Raw genomic sequence first — 20,518 nt, forward strand, 5'->3', positions numbered from 1 at the left:
GAAATGCAAAAACTTAGGTTAGTAACTCCAGGTAGTAAGAGATGTTCACAAGACGGTCCAGGCATGGGGCTACCCAGCATGAATTTCCCATGGAGACCTAAGTTACCCATTTCTATCCTGTACCCCAGAAAGAAGACGTTAAAGAGCAGAGTGGAAACCAACCAGGGTAGGTATCCTCTGCCTTCTTCATAGAAGTAATATGGTATAATGGAAAGAACATTGGACTTTGAGTCAAGACAGACTCCAGACTTAAGCCTTACTAGCTATGTAATCATAGGCATGTTGCCTAACCCATATGAGCCTCAGTTTCCTTTCCTGGAAAATGAGGATGATAATAATATTTATAATGCCTCTCTCATGGTATTGTTGGGAAGATCATAGAGGCTTACAGATTTTAGAGCTGGGACATTAGAGATCAGCTTTCCCAGCACTAAACCCTATATAATGATCCCTGCAGGTGTATATTGACTTACAAAACCACATATTAACATTACTTATGTTCCCTTGTATTTTTATTTATTTTTTGAACATTTACAATTACATTTGAATCTGGTTCCAGTTCATCAGTTTGACACCTTTTATCTAACCTAACCCCCTCATTTCATAGGTGGTAAAACTGAGGCCAAGAGCTGACTTGCTTAGGGTCACATTAATAATAAATGCCAGGGCAGGGGACAGCTAGGTGGCAGTAGATAGAACACTGGCCCTGGAGTCAGGAGAACCTGAGTTCAAATCTGGCCTCAAACACTTGACACTTACTAGCTGTGTGACCTTGGGCAAGTCACTTAACTCTGATAAATAATAATCAGAGATTTGATAATAATAATAGTGAGATTTGAACCCAGATCTTCTGATAAAAATGTAGTGTTCTTTTCACTAGATAATGAAGACTTTCTATGGGATGATCCATCTAGAGTCATCTTGTTACATGTCAAGTTCTGTGCTCAGCACTGGGGATACAGAGACAAAAATAAAACAGGGTCTGCCCTCAAGGAGCTTACATTCTATCGAAGGAGACAACATGTCCATAAATAAAAATGTACAGAATAAATGCCAAGCAATTTTATGCGTGGAGGGCCTTGCACCTAGGGAAGGGGAGGTCATGGAATGCTTTATGTAGAAAGTGTTACTTTAATAGAGTTCAGAGGGAAATAAGAGATTCTAAGAGACAGGTGATGACAGAGATGAGACAGTACTGCATCTCCAGGCATGAAGCGGACAGCCAATACAAAGTCATGGAGACAGGAGATGGAGTGAACGTGTGAGGAACAGTAGGAAGGCCAATGTATCTGCCCCATAAAGTACAAGAAGGGGAGTAATGTGAATCTCATTATATCTCTAATTATCTCACAATCAATCAAAAATCCTCAGGCTAAGTTTGAAAGGGTTGGAACTAGAATGACATTGCACAAGAATCATATTCATGGGGCAGCTAGGTGGCACAGTGAATAGAGCACTAGCCCTGGAGTCAGGAGGACCTGAGTTCAAATCAGACCCCAGACACTTGACACTTACTAGCTGTGTGACCTTGAGCAAGTCACTTAACCCCAATTGCCTTGCCTTCTCCCTTCCAAAAAAATTCATTTTCATATAGGCTGAGGAAACTTGACCATGCCCAGGGAGCACCTATAAATTATTTCATATCCAGGGAGCATCTATAAATAATCAAGTTCGATTGAAAAAGGATAGAATTCCAAAACCTGGAGCAAGCGTGGTGTTCTTCCTGAACTTCCAGAGGACTCATCTGGGGAAGTGGAAGGCTTTGGCTAGACTCTACCCTCTACCTTGACCAGAGGATAAACTTCCAACTTTAAAGAAGATGGTGGGTTCCCATCTTCCCTCTTTCAGCTGGCAACAGTGTAGGCATCATCAGGAGCCAAGGACAAGGTGAGACACAGCTTTAGGAGGACCCCAGCCAAGAGACCATATTATGCCAAATGGAACAGAAAGGACTTCCAGGAACCAATAACTGTGGGTTGTTCCTTTGTCTCATATTTGCCCTCAACTTGAGCCCAGTTTCCCCTGGACTCTACTTAGGGGAAGATTTCACAGACATTACTTATGGGGAAAAGAGGTGGATTTCTTGTACCAACTATTCATATTGTGGCACCTTAGCAAATACCCATTTCTAAAAAGTGACTTAAGATTGGGGACAAAATGATTCTTTTTTTAAAAAAAAATTCAATTTTATTTTATTTTCAGCTCTGGATTATCTCTCTCTTATTTTCCTTTCCTCCCCCACCCTACAAAATGAGAAAAACAAAATCCAATAGAACTATGTGTTGACTAAATGATTCTCAACTAACAGTCTTGGAGGGAAGCACACCAGTGAGGGCTTGAGCCAATGGTATTAGAGAATGTCAACCCTGAGCCCTCAAGGGTACCCCTAGAACCTTCATGGGAAGAGTTAGGTGGCCTTGCCCTGGGAATCTGTCTTGTCAGTGAGCGTAGGAATTGGGGTGAGGCTATTTCACAGCGTATATAGGCTACATAAGTTCAGAAAGTTAGGTTTAGGCCAGTTTGTGAAGGGTTTTAAAAGGTAAACCAAATAATTTCTATTTGAATATTGTAATTTATTGAGTAGTGAAGGGACATCCTCAGGTCTGAGCTTTAGGAAAATCATTTTGGCATCTGTATAACCTGTCACTGGTTGTCTAAACTCATATCTGGAATATCCTACCTCCTCGCTTCCTTAAGGCTCAGCTCAAATCTGTAGCTCTACAGGAGACCTTTCCATGTATGACCTCCTCCCCATCCTGAAGTACCTTTTCTCTGAAATCACCATGCATTTCTTCTGTATGTATCTTGTACATAGCTAGTTACTTGCATATTATCTTGTTGTTCAGTCATTTCAGTCATGTCTGTCTCTTCATGACCCCATTTTGGGGTCTTCTTGGCAAAGAAACACAAGCAGTTTGCCATTTCCTTCTCCAGCTCATTTTACTGATGAGAAAACTGAGGCAAATAGGGTTCAGTGACTTGCCCAGGGTTACACAGCTAGTAAGTGTCTAAGGCCAGATTTGAACTCAGAAAGGTGAGTCTTTCTGACTCCAGGCCCAGAGCTCTATTTACTAGGATACTTAGCTGTTACTACATAATATCTCCTCCATTAGAATGTAAGCTTCTCAAGGGCAGGGACTGTTTTGCCTTTGTTTGTATCTTACCATAGTTCCTGGTCCATAGTAAGTAATTAATAAATGCTTATTGACTTATCATTGACTGCATTAGGAAGGAGAGACACTCGTGGTAGGGCCACTAATCTGGAGGTTATTGCAAATAGTCCAGGTGACAAGTAATGAGGGCCTGGACTAGGCAGTTGCCATGTTTGTAGAGAGTAGGGGATGGATGTGAGAAAGACTGTGGAGGTAGAAAAGACAAAAGTTGGAAGCTGATTGGATATGTGGGGTGAGTGAGAGTGAGGCGCCTGGGAGAATACTGAATGATAACATGATGGTGGTGGCAGGACAGTTTACACAAGGAGCGTAGGTTCCAAAAGAAAAATAATGAACTCTTTTTGGGTGTGTCAAGTCTCAGGTGATTGTAGGATATGTCATTGGAAATCTCCAGTGGAAGATGTTTGACAGGAGTTCAGGAGAAAGCCTAGGATATAGAGATTGGGGCATCATCTGTGCAGAGGTAGTTAAACTCTTCATTTGTAAGCCTTGATGCACTCTGTAAATGTCAGCTCTCATCTCTAGGTGCTCAGAACTAACGAGTCCAGTATGGTTTCTTAGCCTGAAGACCAAGGACCCACTTTAAGTGTCTGCCAGGGCTGGCCTTTGTCAAGTCTTACCCCAATTAGGTCTGTGTGAATGGCATGTGCAGAGTCTAGGGAGCCTGCTTCAACCTTGGTCCCAGATTCCTTTAGGGGAATACAGGAAAACAGTATGTAATGTGCCTGTGATAGATGTTGTCCCTGCTTTAGAAGGAATCTATTCCTATAACATTTCTGCTTGAGAGGGCAGAGCTGTCCTGGTAAGGCAGATGTGCCTAGTAACCTGGGGATGCTGTTCCCAGTCTAGATGTGCCAGGGTGCTAGGGGCTGTAGTAGTGTTCCCAGCCCAGATGTGGATTCAGGGATGTTCTTGGCCCAGTCAAAGGACTCTCATTTCTGCATTTTTATTCTTCTTCTTTTTTTTTTTTTTTTTTGGGCAGATCCCACTAGGGTAAACTCTGCTCCCACACACACACAGTTTGGAATCTGCAGCTCCAAACAAGTAGCAACCTGTGAGCTTCCACTTCTGGTCCCCCAGGGCCTCCATTGAAAATCCAGCCAGCCCACAGCAGCAGAGGGCTTCAAAGGTCACTCCAGCTCGGTGGGTTAAAACAACAGATCGACTGGCCCTGGTGAAGTTGGCTCAATGGTTAGCAGCCCAGTTGCAACATCTGTGAGCCTCATCAGAACAAAAGCCTTTTAAATTCCTGTGACCTGGGTCTATCCTTTACTGCCCGTGATACTGCTCGCTCCCTCTGCTCTCCTTTCACTCCGGGACTCCCGGGAATGGACTTTGGAAAGGAAATCACTGCAATTAAGTGGTGAAGTGGGAAAGCTGCTGGTGGAGTCAGTCCTGCCTCCTATGGAACCTGCCGAGGGGAGAGGCTGCCGGGTGGGTAAGGTTTCCTCCGCTTTACTACTGGGCTCATTTGCTCCACTTTGCCATTTTTTTGTACTTGCCAAATAGTGAGCCGGGGCAAGGCAAAGCTGGGGCGGCTTTCTTCAGGATTAAGAGAGATTACGGAGCATACAGTGAGAATTTGTAGGGATTAGTGTGCATTTCAGAACTGATTGCAGCGCGGGGAGGGGGAGAATTGGGGCTATCTTCGCTTTGTCCCACAGCTGTAGGGATCGTCGCTGTGTCGGACCTCCAGGCTGGGAGAACCGGGGGCTCGAAGCAAAGCCGGAGGCGGTATAGACGGAGAAGCCTGAGACCAGCCAGAAATTAAGGAAGGTGTTTCCAGGGCATCTTGTAGTCAGAGAAAGGAGTTTAAGAAATAAAGGAACTAAATGGTATTTGGGGCAGCAAAGGAAGTACCAGAAAACTTGCTCTGTCTTATAACCTGTTTTACCTCTGGTTTTTTGCCTCTGAATTATAGGAAAGAGAGACTTTCATTTTCAGTAGTTGCCCCCGCCCCCACTCCGGAAAAAAAGAAAAAAAAATCAGAATGCTGAAGGGTAGGAAGTCTATAATGCCTGCTTTAGGATTAAATGGTTAAATAATTGAGACTGAAAGTTTCCTTTTGCCGTAATTGCACTCAGGAGATAATTTAAACAAAGTGTTTTGAATCAAATTAAAGTGAAATTGCTAAATTTTGCTTCTGGTGATGATTAATAAGTCCTCTTGCCAAGGAAAATTGCCCTCACAGACTAACAATGATTTAGCTTTTTGCCTTGGGGGACTGGAACTCTCAAACCTTTTTTGCCCCTTCCCACATCCTCTAGCCCTGCTGCATCCCGCCCCCACCCCCTCCACCCCACTTGCTGCCCTTTTGATCTCAGTTTATTTTGTCCTGAAGGAGCTTCCTCCAGCTGTGTGTTTGTGGTTTCAGAGAGTGTTGATATAGAGGTTATCTTGGAAATCCCCCAACTTCTTTTACTTAGGAGAATGGACCCCTAGTTATTTGGAGGAGGAAGAGGGACCTGGAGGCTGTGACTGTTCTGTTTTTTTTTTAACCGAACATTCAAAAAATGTCAGTGGCCATTGATTGCCAATGCCAAAGGAATCTGTTTATGTTAGTAATGACAGCTGGTGAGATGATGGGCTGAGAGTGAGTGGAGCTGGTTGGCGTGACTGCTGAATTGGAACTGAGTTGTAGCCCTAATACAAGTGATGATTGAGTAATTCTATCCCCTCCCTACTCACCTCCTTCTGGAGTGCCAGAACTCACCATTCTTCCACTATTCCTTCCCTAACCTGAGGCCAGACCCCTTTCCAAGGCTTGACACCCCACTACTGCACTCTCTATCCACCAAGCCCATGTTCCAGAAGTCAAGCTGCTGGTTGCTTTCCATCCACTTATAAAGCCAAACTGGTGTCTTTCTGGGTCTTGTGGAACTCAGTGTTTTGGGGGCTAGGATTCTGAGAGATTCATTTTCATCTATAGCAAACCTAACCATATTTCTGAACTCATTTCAAATGCTACCTACTTAACCAAGGCTTTCCTGATCCTTGTCCTCCCTGCCCCATCTCTCCCAAGGAGTGTTATCATCTTTCCCTCTTTAGTTTATAATTCCTTCGAAGCTTATTATTCATTTAGCACAATCCTTTGGTTCTGCATTGACAAAAGCTAGAGGAACAATAAGGGAAAGTTCGTGCGTTCAGGAGATTCCAGATTTGGGAAGCTGTCCTTGGCATGTCAGGATCTCCTGGGTTTCCTTATTTTGACCTGACAGATTTTTCATTTTCAATTAGAAAATGTGGAAGTTGGAGATGGTGGTACCTATGGTAGAAACAGGAGTGATGATGGTGTGTGGGAGGATGGAAAAAAAGTGTCCTATTTAGCTAAGTTTGCAGGATTGTCTTGAAGGAGAAAAGGGCTGGTAAAGATCTAATTGGAAAGAGCTTCCCTAGCCTTGGGGAGCGTCCAGTCCGTGAGTGGGTGGGAATTGAGTTTCTGTCCTCATCTACTTTCCCTTTTATTGGAAAAGACACAGTTCTTCCCCTTGGGGAACTCCCAGTTCTATTGGAGATGTGGGAAAAACTCTGAGTAAATAAGTAGAAGGCATTGACATTGAAAGCCATTGACACTGATGATCTGGAAAGAGCTATTCAAGTAATATCTGCCTAATTTTACACATGTTAAGAATGAGGTCATGTGACGGACTAAAAAGGGAATTGCTTTGGAATCACATATCCTAGCTCTTCTACTTAATATCCACGTGAATTTCAAGTCACTTCACTTCTGGGCCTCAGTTTCCTCAACTGTAAGACCTAGACCATCCTTTCAGCTCTGGGTCCTCTGAGGTTTTCAGAGTGATTTGAATGACTAGAACTGGTAGGATTAGCTTAGGAGGAGGCTTTCAGGGAGGTTAGTGGAGGGTAAAGATCAGGACAGAGTGGGGGACATTGAATGAGGATCAAGAGTGTGTTAACCCTCGACTCATGTGGTTTAGTGACAGCTGTCACAGGGCTTGGTCTGAATGAATGAGAAGTTGATTTCTGGGAAATAATTCCCTTTGACAATCTGTCATGGGGATAGTTGCAGTAGTAAGAACACAAAAATTACCTAATGTGTGTGGGGGAAAAGCAGCATCCTCATTCGGTCTTTGTGTCTTCTCCCCAGCCCTGTTGCAGTAGTCCTAATTAGACATCTATCTTCTCTAGACCATCCTCTACAAAGCTGCAAAAGTAATCTTCCTTAAGCTAAGGTCTGACCATGTCAACCATTCCCTTGCTCAAGAATCTCCATTGGCTCCCAGCTACCCTTAGAATAAAAAGCAAACTTCTCAACTTGGCATGTCAAACCCTGCACAATCTGGCTCCAGCCTACCTTGCCTGGCTTATTTCACATTATTACCCTTCATACACATGCCACATACATTTCAGCCCTAACTTTATATGGGGTGTTTCCTCATGCCTGGAATGCACTGCCTCCTCACCTCTGCCTTTAGAATTCCCTGTCCTTTCATGGAGCAGCACTCATGCTACACAAAACATTTCTTGATTTTCCCCCATTGTGGGTGCTCTTAAATCATCTTGTATGTAGTTAGCTGTTTACTTGTTTGTGTCATGCTCCTCAGGGGCTGGAGCTATTTTTTATTTTTACCTTTGTACCCATCCCCTCTCCCCCAGTGCCTAGTACAGTGCCTTCTACATAATAGGTTATTTTGTTGTTATTCATTTGTTTCACTCGTGTCCTCATGACCCCATGTGGGGTTTTATTGGCAAAAATACTGGAGTGGTTCACCATTTCCTTCTCCAGCTCATTTTACAGATGAGAAAACTGAGGCTTGCCCGGGATCACACAGCTAGTAAGTGTCTGAGGCCAGATTTGAACTGAGGTCTTGAATTTTTAGATTGAATACTATTATTATTATACCTATCATGCTGCCCACTCCTACTTCACACCCTGATCCTGCCACGTGTATCTCTTGATCTCCATCCTTAGGCTCAGGCCATCCAAACTGAGATCCCTTCCAGTCCTGACCAGGGAGAATACAAGGAGCCCTTGTCCAGCCTGTTCTCTTGTTACTAGTAGCCCTTCCTTGTTGCTCTGACACTTTGCTCCAAGATACCGATCCTGCTTGTTCCAGACTCTTAATTTCCTGACACTTTGTGCCCCAGTTCCATACCCTGGATTCCTGATTTCTGCTTTTGCCAACCTCTTGTTCCCCTGCCTTGCAGGACCTGCCAGCCCTGAATTCCATGTAGATAAACATTCCTGGCACCTCTTTCTACCACCCATAACAATAACTTACCCTGTCATTGTCACTCAGATCCTAGCATGAGAATTCTACAGTGAGCTTTTTGATGTGAATGGACCTGAAATCTGATGCCTTTTTGTACTGACTGAGTGAAAGTTAACCTTCTTACCCACCAGCTAGATACAGCAGCCTTGAGCCAATGAAATTAACTGTCAGTGTTAACTCTGTGATTTGGAAGTTAGTTGAGTTTTCTTTGAAATAGTTTCTCCTCCTCCTCTCTGTCTCCTCCTCCCTCTCTTTTTTCCTCTATGCTATCAATTTGACCTTTGTTTCTAATTTGAGTTGCTTTGCCCCTCCTTAGCCAACCTGGAGGTGCCTCCCCCACGCCAAATTCCCAGGAGCTCACCATACTGGCGCCACGCTTAGTGCAAATGCCAAATTGGTTTAGCCTTACTACAACTTAAAATTTCCATGCACAAGTGATCCCTCAGCCTCAGCCCCACAGCAGGAAATGTGCAACACATACCTAGATGAAATGATTTCTAAAGAGTTAAGGTAAGGTTTTTTGCATGTTCCTCTTCTAGCTCTCCCAGTAAGCTCAGGTGTTCAGTCCTCAGTCCTCTGTTCTTCTCTTTACAGTAGGGGTTCTTAAACAGGGGTCCATAAACATATACATATTTATGGTATCCACACATATATTATTATTTATACATATTACATATATGTGTATGTTTTATAGTTCTCCCTCCTCTCCTGTTCCTTTAGAGTAAGGGTTCTTAACTAGAGGTCCATGATTTTATATATATATATACACACACACACATACATACACACACATACATACACACATATACATATATACATGTGTGTATGTGTATGTATATATGTATGTATATAAATATATGTGTGTATACACATATATGTACACCTATAAAATATATAATAGAGATTCTTAACTAGGAATCTATGAACATATACATAAAAACAGAAGATACAGTTATATATTATATATAACTTACAAATATATAACTTATTGATATTATCTATGTACAGCTTATTCTTGTCATCCACATTAGTTATTTTCTATAAAGTCACCACAGACACTGAATTAACAAATACTGAATCTTTGCTCTTATAGGAAATACATAGTTAGGTTCCTGGGAGCCTCTGGTCACAATGTTCACTTTAGCTCTTTCCAGAGCCACCTCATATACATATAGATCAGCAAATTTCATCTTCCTTTTTCCTGAATGTACTATATTGTTGATTCATTAACATTGAACTCAGCAAACAGCATTACGACTTAGGCCTGAACTAAACTTATCTAACACGTTCATTTTCTCTGTAAGACACAGCGCAGCCTTCTTGTGCTTAGGAACACTAGACAGCATTTCAGCACTATGCTTGGGGGCCATTTTAAACAAGGAAGTCACTAACAAAAAGCACAAAAATGAGAAAAATGTACAAAAAGGACACTTGTTTACAGTATGAGAGATGACCATATCAAATTGCTTGGCGTCTTAAGGAGGGGGGAGAGAAGGGAAGAAGAGAGAGAATTTGGAATTCAAAAATTTTTAAAATGAATGTTATAAATTGTTTTTACATGTAATTGGAAAAAATAAAATAAAAATGTTAAAGTAAAATTTATACAAGATGAATCAAGAAAGCAGAGTATCTCCTTGTTCCACTTTAGCTGGGAACATGCCCATCAGGTGACTCATATTTTTTGCCATTCTGCACGTGTTTGTGAATTATTGCGAAAGCACTGAATCAAATTTTTCACCACTCAGCACGTGTCTATGGATGGCTGAGAAAGAGCTACGATTATTGATTTTGGGGTTAAAAATAAATTTTAGTAAGTAGGCGAATTTGCAAATACAGAATCCCCAAATAATGAGGATTAATTGTATATGTTCACAGACCCCTGGTTAAGCACCTGTACTCTAGACAGAAGAATAGAGGACTGAGGACTGAGCTTTGGGAAACACCTGCATTTACTGGGGAAAGATAGAAGAAAAATGAGTCCAGGCTATACGTACATAAATGCATACACTATATAATATATTTTCACAGATCCCCAGTTACGGGCTTATTCAATATGCATGTGTATTATATGCAACAGCTTATTATAATATAAATATTTATATATAAGTAATTGTATTTCAATATAATTGGTTTCCTTTAAAATCCTCTGTATTTTATTTTACATATTTAAAAACATTCTGAAAGAAAGACCAGAAACTTCACCAGACTGCCAAAGGGTTTGATGACTCACAAAAGATTTAGAGCCTATGCTCTAAAGTGTCTCCCTTGGTGATTGATCATTCATTCCTATGGCTTCTATATTCCCTTTTACATGGATGGTTCCCATGTCAAAGCTGTGATTTTCATCCTAGGCTCTGGGCCTGAGTTTTCTATTGCCTTATGGTCATTTTAACCCATCACTGAACAGGAATTTATTAAACAGCTAATAGAGGGCAGCTAGGTGATGCAGTGGATAGAGTGCCAGGCCTGGAGTGAGAAAGACTCATCTTCCTGAGTTTAAATCTGGCCTCAGACACTTACTAGCTGTGTGACCTTGGGCAAGTCACTTAATCCTATTTGCCTCAGTTTCCTCATCTGTAAAATGAGCTGGAGAAGGAAATGACAAACTGCTCCAGTATCTTTGCCAAGAAAATCCCAAAATAACTATGCCCAAAGGGCTATAAAGCTGTGTGTACCATTTGATCCAGCAATACCACTTCTGTATCCCAATGAGATTTTAAAAAATGGAAAAGAACCTATTTGTACAAAAAAATTTATAGCAGCTCCCCTGTAATGAGACTAGATCGTGCTTTTGTACCACTTGACAGTTTCCAAAGCATTTTCCTCACAACAACCCAATGAGGTGGATATTACAAATAACATTATTCTCATTTTTAATATAAGAAATCTAGGTCTCTGAGAAAATAATTGGAAATTGAGGAGATACCTATCAATTGGGGAATGGCTGAACAAGTTGTGGTATATGCATGTAATGGACTATTACTGTGCTATGAGAAATGACAAGCAGGATAATTTCAGAAAAAAACTGGGAAGATTTATATAAACTAATGCAAAGTGAAGTGAGTCAAACCAAGAGAACATTGTATACAGTAACAGCAGTATTGTATGATGAAGAATTGTGAATGACTTAGCTATTCTCATCTACACCAGTGACCTAAGACACTCCCAAAGGACTGGTGATGAAAAATGCTATCTGCCTCCAGAGAAAGAACTGATATTTTCTGAATACAGACTCCAGAATTTTCTTCCTTCCTTCCTTCCTTCCTTCCTTCCTTCCTTCCTTCCTTCCTTCCTTCCTTCCTTCCTTCTTCCTTTCTTCTTTCCTTTCTTCTTATTTCTTTTCTTCCTTCCTTCTTTCTTTCTTTTGAGTTTTCTCATACAAAATGACAAATATGGAAATATTTTACACAATTACATATGTATAACCTATAGCAGATTGCTTACCATCTCAGGGAGTAGAGAGGGAAATTTGGAACTCAAAAAAAATTCAATGGATTTTAAAAGTTGTTTGTTTTTTTGTCGTTTTTTTGGCAGGGCAATTGGGGTTAAGTGACTTGCCCAAGGTCACACAGCTAGTACATGTGTCAAGTGTCTGAGGCTGAATTTGAACTCAGGTCCTCCCGACTCCAGGGCCAGTGCTCTACTCACTGTGCCACCTAGCTGCCCCTTAAAATTGTTTTTACAAGTAATTGGGGGGGAAATATTATTTTAAAAGAAACAAAGAACGATTTACATGAAGAAGAAAAGCCCAAAATGGGGTCATGAAGAGTTGGACGTGGTTGAAATGATGGAACAACAAAAGCTGAGGTACAGGGAGGTGAAGCAGCGTGTCTCTAGTCACACAGTTAGAAGCTATCAGTGGCCCATCTTGTACCCACCTTTCTGACTTCACGTACTACACTATACATGCTGCAGATCCATCTTGCTCCCTCCCCACCCCCAAGTTTAATCCTCTGAAAACATCCTTTCTCTTATGTTATCCTCTTGCTTAAGCATTCACATGCTTTTCCATTGCTTATAGCCTAAAATTCAAACTTCCTAGTCTGGCTTTCAAAATCTGCACCAATCAGCCACTAACTTATCTTCGCATCCTTCGCTCAATTCGATGCTGCAAACGTTCCTTAAGTAGCTACAGTATTATGTGCAAGCACACTCTCTGACTCACCCAAACTGGGCTACTCAAAGATCACCAGAACATGTTTGCTGTGTTCTTGTCTTGGTCTAGCTCACGCTGTCTATACTGCCTGGAAAGCCCCACTATGCAGAACCTTCTTCAAGACTCAGCTCAAATCCTCTCTCCCCCATAAAACTCCCAGACCACCCTTCCCTGCAGTGATTTGAGCTTTGAACTCCCCTAGTGCTTATTACATCTACGACTCATCAGACAGTCATAACTCTTGCCTTATGTTATCTTTTCATGTGTATATATCTTAACCCGAACTAGATGCTAGGTCAGAGACAGTCTTATATTTCATTGCATTCCCTATATCCCCTGGCACATAGTAGTTGCTCAATGACTAGATTTAATTCTCCCCTTCCTTTTGTTGGGTTAATTTCCTCTAATAATGCAAATAGGCAATATGTCCAAGGTGACACATTTTACTAACCTACAGTATTTTAACTCTAGTCATTTTGGCCCCTGTGGGAAACTTTTATTTTATTTTATTTTTTACCAGTTATCAGGAGCCTTCTTTGACTTCTAATGAGATTTGTTGTTTCATTATGTCAAGCTTTTCATGACCCCATTTGGGGTTTTCTTTGCAAAGATACTGAAGCGGTTTGCCATTTCCTTCTCCAGCTCATTTTACAGATGAGAAACTGAGGCAAACAGGGTTAAGTGACTTGCCCAGATTCACACAGCTAGTAAGTGTCTGAGGCTGGGTTTGCATTCATGCAGGTGAGGCTTCCTGACTCCAAGCCTGGCCCTCTATCCACTGCACCACTTAGCTCCCCTATGAGACTAGATCATGCTTTTGTGCCACTTGACAGTTTACAAAGCATTTTCCTCACAACAACCCAATGAGGTGGATATTACAAATACCATTATTCTCATTTTTAATATAAGGAATCTAGGTCTCTGAGAAAATAAGTGGCTCCCTCACAGACACGAGTCCTTGACAGAGCCTGAAATTTGAACCCAGGTGTCTTGGGTCATGGTCCAACGCTCTCTCTATTATACCGCAAGGGACTTGGAGGATAGCAAGAGCTCTGGGCATGGAAAGAGGATATAGCTTCTAGGAAGTAAAAAGCATTTGGCAAGAAAAAACATACTGAGACAGCCTAAGCAGTCTGTCATTTTCCTCAGAACCTAGTAGGGTCTCTCCTTCTCTGAACCGTCATCTCAGAACCCAATCAGTCAAGCAACAAGCATCTATTCAGCATATATTATGTGTGTCAGGTATTGTGCTAAGTTCTGGGGGATGAAAAGAAAGGCAAAAACAGGTCCCTGAATTCAAGGAACTCACATTCTTTTATTTTTTTAATAAGTTAATTTATTTATTTTTAGTTTTCAACATTCACTTCCATAAGTTTTAAATTTTCTCCCCCCCTCCCCCCTCCCAAAGACAGCATGTAATCTGATGTAGGTTCTACATATACATTCCTATTAAACATATTTTCACATTAGTCATGTCGTGGAGAAGAATTAGAACGAATGGGAGGAACCATGACAAAGAAAAAAAAACAAAACAAACAAACAAAAAGGAAATAGTCTGCTTTGATCTGCATTCAGACTCCATAGTTCTTTCTCTGGCATGGATGTCATTTTCCATCATGAGTCCTTTGGAATTGTTTTAGGTCCTTGCATTGCTGAGAAGGGCTAAGTCTATCAAAGTCAGTCATTGTATAATGTTGCTGTTACTGTATGCTCTGGCTCCTGCTCCTGCTCACTTCACTCAGTACCATAAGTCTTTACAGGTTTTTCTGAAGAAGGAGCTCCCATTCCAATGGGGGAGAAAACAACTATACACATGCAAGCTGAACAGTATAAATGGGAGGTAACCTCAGAGAGAAAGTGCTAGCTTGAGTGGGGGTGGGGGTGGGATGATGGAGAAAAGAGAGACTGGGAAAAGCCTCCTTCCAAAGGTGGGCTTTGAGGAGAGGCTTGAAGGAAGAGGTGGAGATGAGGGCTGAGAGCATCCCAGGCATGAGGGACAGCTAGAGAGTGCTGGGTGTCAGGAACAGCAAGAAGGCTGATGTCAAGCTGGCTTAAAATGCAAGGATACCAGAAGAGTAGGAAAGGGCCCATTGGGAAGGGCTTTAAAAACCAAACACAGCATTTTATATGTAATCTATGATTCATAATTCTCCCACTTATGAGCAAGCATCCTTCAAATTCTTTTAGTCTTCCATACTTCACTCTTTGCAGAAAAAAAAATCGACTTAAATGTATGGGGGTGTGGGTCTTTTTTCAAGCTGTAATTAGATCTGGTTTCTTTTTCCTCTTTTTCGAGGGAGAGGGAATGGGGTTCCTTCCATGCTTTCACCCTCAACAACAGAATGAAGTAAGCAGAACCAAGAAGACAATTGATACAATAACAACACCATCGTAAGGACAAATGACTTTGAAAGACATAGGGATTCCCATCAATGCAATGACCAACCCTGTTGCCAGAGAACTCATGAAGAAACATTATATTCTGATTGAGAGGGATGTGCCCCGCGCGAATTGAGATTCTTGGTTGTTGGGGGTTTTTTTGGACTTGGATGTTATGAGCGTTGATTTTATTTGACTATATATGTGTGTAATGGGTTTTGGTTTTCTTTCTTTTTCAAAAGAAAGAAATAGGGAAGGGGAGGTAAGAGAGGGAGGGGGAGGTAAGAGGAGATGGATTTCGATTGATTAAAAAATTAATTTTAAAAAATGCTTCCTCCTTTTGCCCAAACACCTACCAGGATGTAGGGCAGGGGGAGCTTGGTAGAAAAGGACAGAAATCAGTCCTTGGAGCTCAACTGTCCATCCCAGCCCAAGGGTATGTTCTTAATTCTGTAGCAAAGGAGAAAGTCTTTTTCCCTCCCTCCTTTACTCTCCTCCTTCTAGCTCCTGAAGCCTTTTGTTTAGTTGTTTTTTGTATTTCTTTTTATGATTTTAGGGGGTTTTATTTTACAGTTTTAGTGGAGATACTTAGAATGATTGGAATGTCTGAGGTGGGGAGGAATGAGAGGATAAAAGCAGCTTCTCTCCATTGTAACTGCCACAGTAGTATGCAATTAGTATAAGCTTCCTTCTATAGAAGAGGGAGAAGGAGATATCAGACTTTTCTGATGTGGTATTGGCTTTGTTAAAAAAAAAAAACTTCAACAGAAACCACTGTTAGCTCTGTGTTTACAAATCTCTTTCTATTATGATTACATACATTTTTAAATATTCTGAGAAAGTTCTCTTTTAAGGGTTATGAGGGTAAATAGGCATAAAAATGAAGAACTATCTTCTGGCCTGTCATGTATCTGGTAGGATGTCAGTCCATTGCTGCAGAATGTCTAAAGCTTACTAGGCAGTGTCTGCACTAAGTCTGGCACAATTTGGTGAACTCCTGGGTTGGGGAGCCATCAGGCTGCCTAGGGATGGGTGAACTGCCAGGGTCATAAATGAGGTGCGTCAGAGCTTCTGTGTCAGTCAGCACTGGGAAAAGAAAGAAAGACAGAAAGAAGGAAGGAAAGGAAAGGAGAGGAGAGCAGAGGAGAGGAGAGGAAGACAAAGAAAGAAAGGATGGGACAAAAGAAAGAGAAAGAAGGAAGGAAACAAATTTCTTTGAGAATAGAAACTGTAGGATTTTAAACAAAATTAATGGTTTTTGCATCTGCAGCACCTACCACAATGCTTTGCACAGAAAGTTACTGACTTTTTCATCTTGGTCCCAAAGAGCAGAACTGGGACCTGTGTGTAGAATTTGTGTTGAGGCAGATTTTGACTCAACATAAAGAAAAATGTGCTTTTAAAAAAATGGAACCCACTGAGTGGAGTGGGTTGCTTCCAAAGGTAAGGGATTCCCTACCACTTCTCATCTTCAATCAGAGGATGGATAACTGATCACTGGAGATGGGATTTCTTCTCTGAGCTATAGAGCCTAGATAAACTTTGAGGTCACAAGTGCCCCTTCCAACTTCAGGATTCTATGATTCTCTAAGTGGTTTTCCTGTGACTTCAAATGGTGCTTTCCTTCCTAGGTCTTTTATTCCCTTACCATGCAATGCTGTGGATTGTGGACTTGTGTTTGCATCTTATCCCTCAGCTATGAGCTTTAAGTTCCATGAGGATAAGAACTGTATCTTACCTTAAGCTTTCTATTTTTTCCAGTACCTAATAATATTCTGCACCTGGTAGGCATTGAGGGTTAAGGCAGAAATGTATAACGCCTTCAGAATACCTGTATACACAGGAGACCATTCTCTGCAGATGCAGGTAATTAGCCAGAGAACACCTAGCAACCAGATATGGGGAGGGAGGAGATGAGAGGGAAGGAGGCCCTCACTTTTTGAGAGATGGAAGTTATTCTCTTATTATTTGAAAACTACCCCTGCCCCCTGGGGGAATGAGGCTAAACCTCTGTGCAAAGAGATAAAGAGACAGTCAAATAGTGAGACAGCTGAGCCCTGGTTGGGAATCTATCATGAGTCAAAAGGTAAAACCTGAACACCTGGTGAATCTGACTAGTATGTCAGACAACCAAAAAAGGGAAGAATTTTGCCATGCACTGTTAAATATTGAATTAAAGTTAATCCACTTTGGAGATCAATCTGGAATAATGCCTCAAAAGTTATTAAACTACCTATATCCTTTGATCCAGCAATACCACCACTACTTCTATTTCCAAAGATAAATAGGGAAAAAAAGAAAAGAACTTATATGTTCTAAAATGTTTATAGCAGCTCTCTTTGTGGTGGTAAAGAACTGGAAATTGCAGGGATACCCATCAGTTGGGGAATGGCTGAACAAATTGTGGTGTATGGTTGTGATGGAATACTGCTGTGCTATAAGAAATGATGAGCTCAATGATCTTAGAAAAACATAAAAAGACTTGCATGAAATGATGAAGGGCAAAATGAGCAGAACCAAGAGAACGCTATATACAGTAACAGCAATGTTGTTTTAAGAACAAACTTTGAGCAAGCAAGTTATTTTGACTATTATAAATACCCAAATTAACTATAAAGGATATACGAAGAAACTCTCTGTATCCAGAGAAAGAACTGATAAATAGAAGTATATAGAGACTGATTTTACATGCATTTATCTATTTATGTCTTATGGTAGCTATCTCTAGGGGAGGGAGAGGGGGAGAGAAGGGAAGAAAAGAAATGTACATGTTAACTTTATTATATATTTAAAAAGAATAACAAGTTCTATATAATAGATTTGCAGTTTCCTGTGCAATCATCTGTTTTATTATGTTATATTATGGAAATGCTTGTTTTATTCTGTAAATTAAAAATAAAATAAATTTTTTTAAAAAGAATTAAGGTTACACTAAACTAAACTTAGGAAACTTAGGAAAGGTTAGACTAAACTAAACTTAGGAAAGATACCAAAGTACTTAGGTGTTTATATTTCTTTAAATAGCATAGCACCCCCATATATATGTGTATATATCTATATACACACATCTTTTTGCACATATATAGATATATGTGGGTATTATATATACCTGTGTATATATAACTATATAACTATGATGGTTCTTAATTTAAGAAAATTTTATGTTTATTAGCAAACATAGTTAAGGAAAATTAATAAATTCACACCAGAGGCCTGCATATTTTTTGTGTGTGTAATTTTCCCCAGTACAGTGTAGGGTCCTTGAGGGAAGGGAGTTTTAAATTTTTTTCTTTGGGTCTTCAGGGTTTAGCACAGTGCTTAGCACATAGTAGGTGCTTAATAAGTGTCTATTGACTGACTGTGTATGATTTTATATATAGTTTTCCCCAGTACAGTATAAGCTCCTTGAGGGCAGGGGCTGTTGTTTTTTGGTTTTGTTTTTAAATTTCCTTTGTATCTCTAGAGTTTAGCACAGAGCCTGGCACACAGTTAAGTGCTTAAGAAATGCTTGATTCATTGATAAGAGGGCTGCATCCTCACCAACATATCCTGAGCCCCATGTTCTCTACAGAACTGTAAGATAATTATTCCCTTTGATAGGTATTTTTTTTGAGCTTTTTCATTAAGATTATGAGAAAATAACCCATTCTCTTGGTGACAGAATACTTAATTTGCAGGCATAATATCTAATAGTGATTCAGCAGCTATCCGTATGATAGGCTTAAAAATCTATAACTGTATCATTAGTAGCAGATATTCCATTCTAAAATATGAAAACACAAAAATATAGTGTTCTAACAACCATCTGTTACTTGCTAACGTAGCCCCAGTGGTCCGGCCAAGATTACCATTATCCATGTGTAACTTGTATGATCCCATCCTGCCTTTATACATTATTCTCTAAATTTGTGCAACAGTAGATGTCCCATGAAGCATGCATGGGATAGGCCTGGGCCCCAGTCACTTTCAGAGACACACACATGTGCTTACTGCTGAAGCTTGACCCAGACCTATTCTCATACATGCTCTATGATATGACCACCATTACACTTGAAAGGTTCTCTCTCTCTTTCCCATCCCCCTATTTCAACAAACCGGTTTGGGGTTTTTTGGCCTTTCTTCCATATGGAATTACTTGTCTAGACTTCTGTATTATTCCTTTTCCCTCATTCTTCCATGTTCCAACCAAATGACATAGTGGGTCTTCCTTGGACTCATCATTCCGTCTCCTGCCTTCATGTCATGGTTTAGGCTGCCCCTGGTCCTGGAATGTAAGTCTGCTTCTCAGAATCCTTTCCTTCCTCTAAGGCTTGATTTGGCTGCTCTCTCCTATAGAAAGCCTTTCCTGATCCCCTTAGTTGTCAGAGCTCTCTTTTTCCTCAAATTTATCATCTGCTGTTTATGTGAATTCTACAAAATGTCGCCTGAGAGAAGAGGAATCAAACTATCTTGAAAAGGACACTAGATTTGGGGTCAGAGTATAGGGATTCAACCACTCCTTCTGTTACTTACTACTTATGTGACTGTATGTTTTACTTAACCCCAATGGGCCTCATCAGAAAAATGAGGAAAGTTGTCTTGGATGCCCCTAAGGTCCTTTCCAGCTCTTACTCTGTGATCCTGTGTGTGATCTGGGTTGTGTTCATTTATTTGTGTACATACTGCATTACCCCAAACTCTTTGAGGGGATGGACTGTATTTTTTTTAACATCCCCAGTACCTAGCTCAGTGTCATGCATATGGTTGAGAGCTTAATAAATGGTAATTGAATATACTATGATTCCACAATTATTTGAACTGAATCTCCTTCAGGAAGCCTTACCACATCAACGCTGGCTTCCTCTGACTTTCAGAAGTCTGTATCCTCTCTTGTTAGACTAGGATAGAGGTTCTCACAAGTATGGTCCAGAGAACTCTAAGAGTCTCCAGGACTCATCCGGGGGTCTGCAACATCAAAATTATTTTCATAATAATACTAAGGCATTATTTGCCTATGAAAATACTCCTCAAATATTCCTTCGTTTTCTTATTACATGTTTATGTGAGGCTGGATTGTCTTCATACACTTCAACCAAAGTTACACTTCAAAACAGATTGAATGCAGAAGTAGATAGGAGAATCCAGCTGTCTTTGATTAGGCCAGACATTAAAGAGATTTGCAAAAACATGTTAAACTATGCCACTCTTCTAAAAAAAAATTTTGTTTTGGAAAATATTGGCTTTTTTCATAAAAACTTTTATTTCTCTGAACATATACTTGGTTTCTTGTTATTTTTAAAAAAATGAATACACATTTAAAATCTTATTGGTCTAAATTTCTAATGGCACATAGCAATTTCTAATAGTAAATATCAATAGACACAACCCACATAAAAGTTCTTTCGGGCCTTCAGTAATTTTTAAGAGTGCAAAGAGATCCTGAGACCAAATATTTTGAGAACCACTAGCCTAAGAAATTCCCAGGAGCTGAGAAACAATGTTCATCTCGCAAAGTACACTCCATCTTCCAGTTCTGCCCTTGCACTGGCCATCCCACATGCCTGGAATGTACTTCCTCCTTACCTCTGAGAGAGGCT

General features: G+C 40.6%; 1 protein-coding gene across 2 annotated transcripts in view; it reads left to right on the top strand.

Annotated features, from left to right (window-relative positions):
- Nucleotides 1-4,363: 4,363 nt before the first annotated feature.
- MYLK (myosin light chain kinase) overlaps nt 4,364-20,518 on the top strand; it is a 338,535-nt gene continuing 322,380 nt past the window's right edge. Inside the window, exon 1 of one of the 2 annotated variants that reach the window (XM_036746782.1) lies at nt 4,364-4,611. In XM_036746782.1, the coding sequence (XP_036602677.1) occupies nt 4,578-4,611 (34 nt within the window). In that variant the 5' untranslated portion in view covers nt 4,364-4,577. The remainder of the gene's footprint in view (nt 4,612-20,518) is intronic. The other variant, XM_036746783.1, reaches the window with a different exon arrangement.

The sequence above is a fragment of the Trichosurus vulpecula genome, chromosome 2 (assembly GCF_011100635.1).
Source record: "Trichosurus vulpecula isolate mTriVul1 chromosome 2, mTriVul1.pri, whole genome shotgun sequence".
In the NCBI taxonomy this organism is placed as follows: domain Eukaryota; kingdom Metazoa; phylum Chordata; class Mammalia; order Diprotodontia; family Phalangeridae; genus Trichosurus; species Trichosurus vulpecula.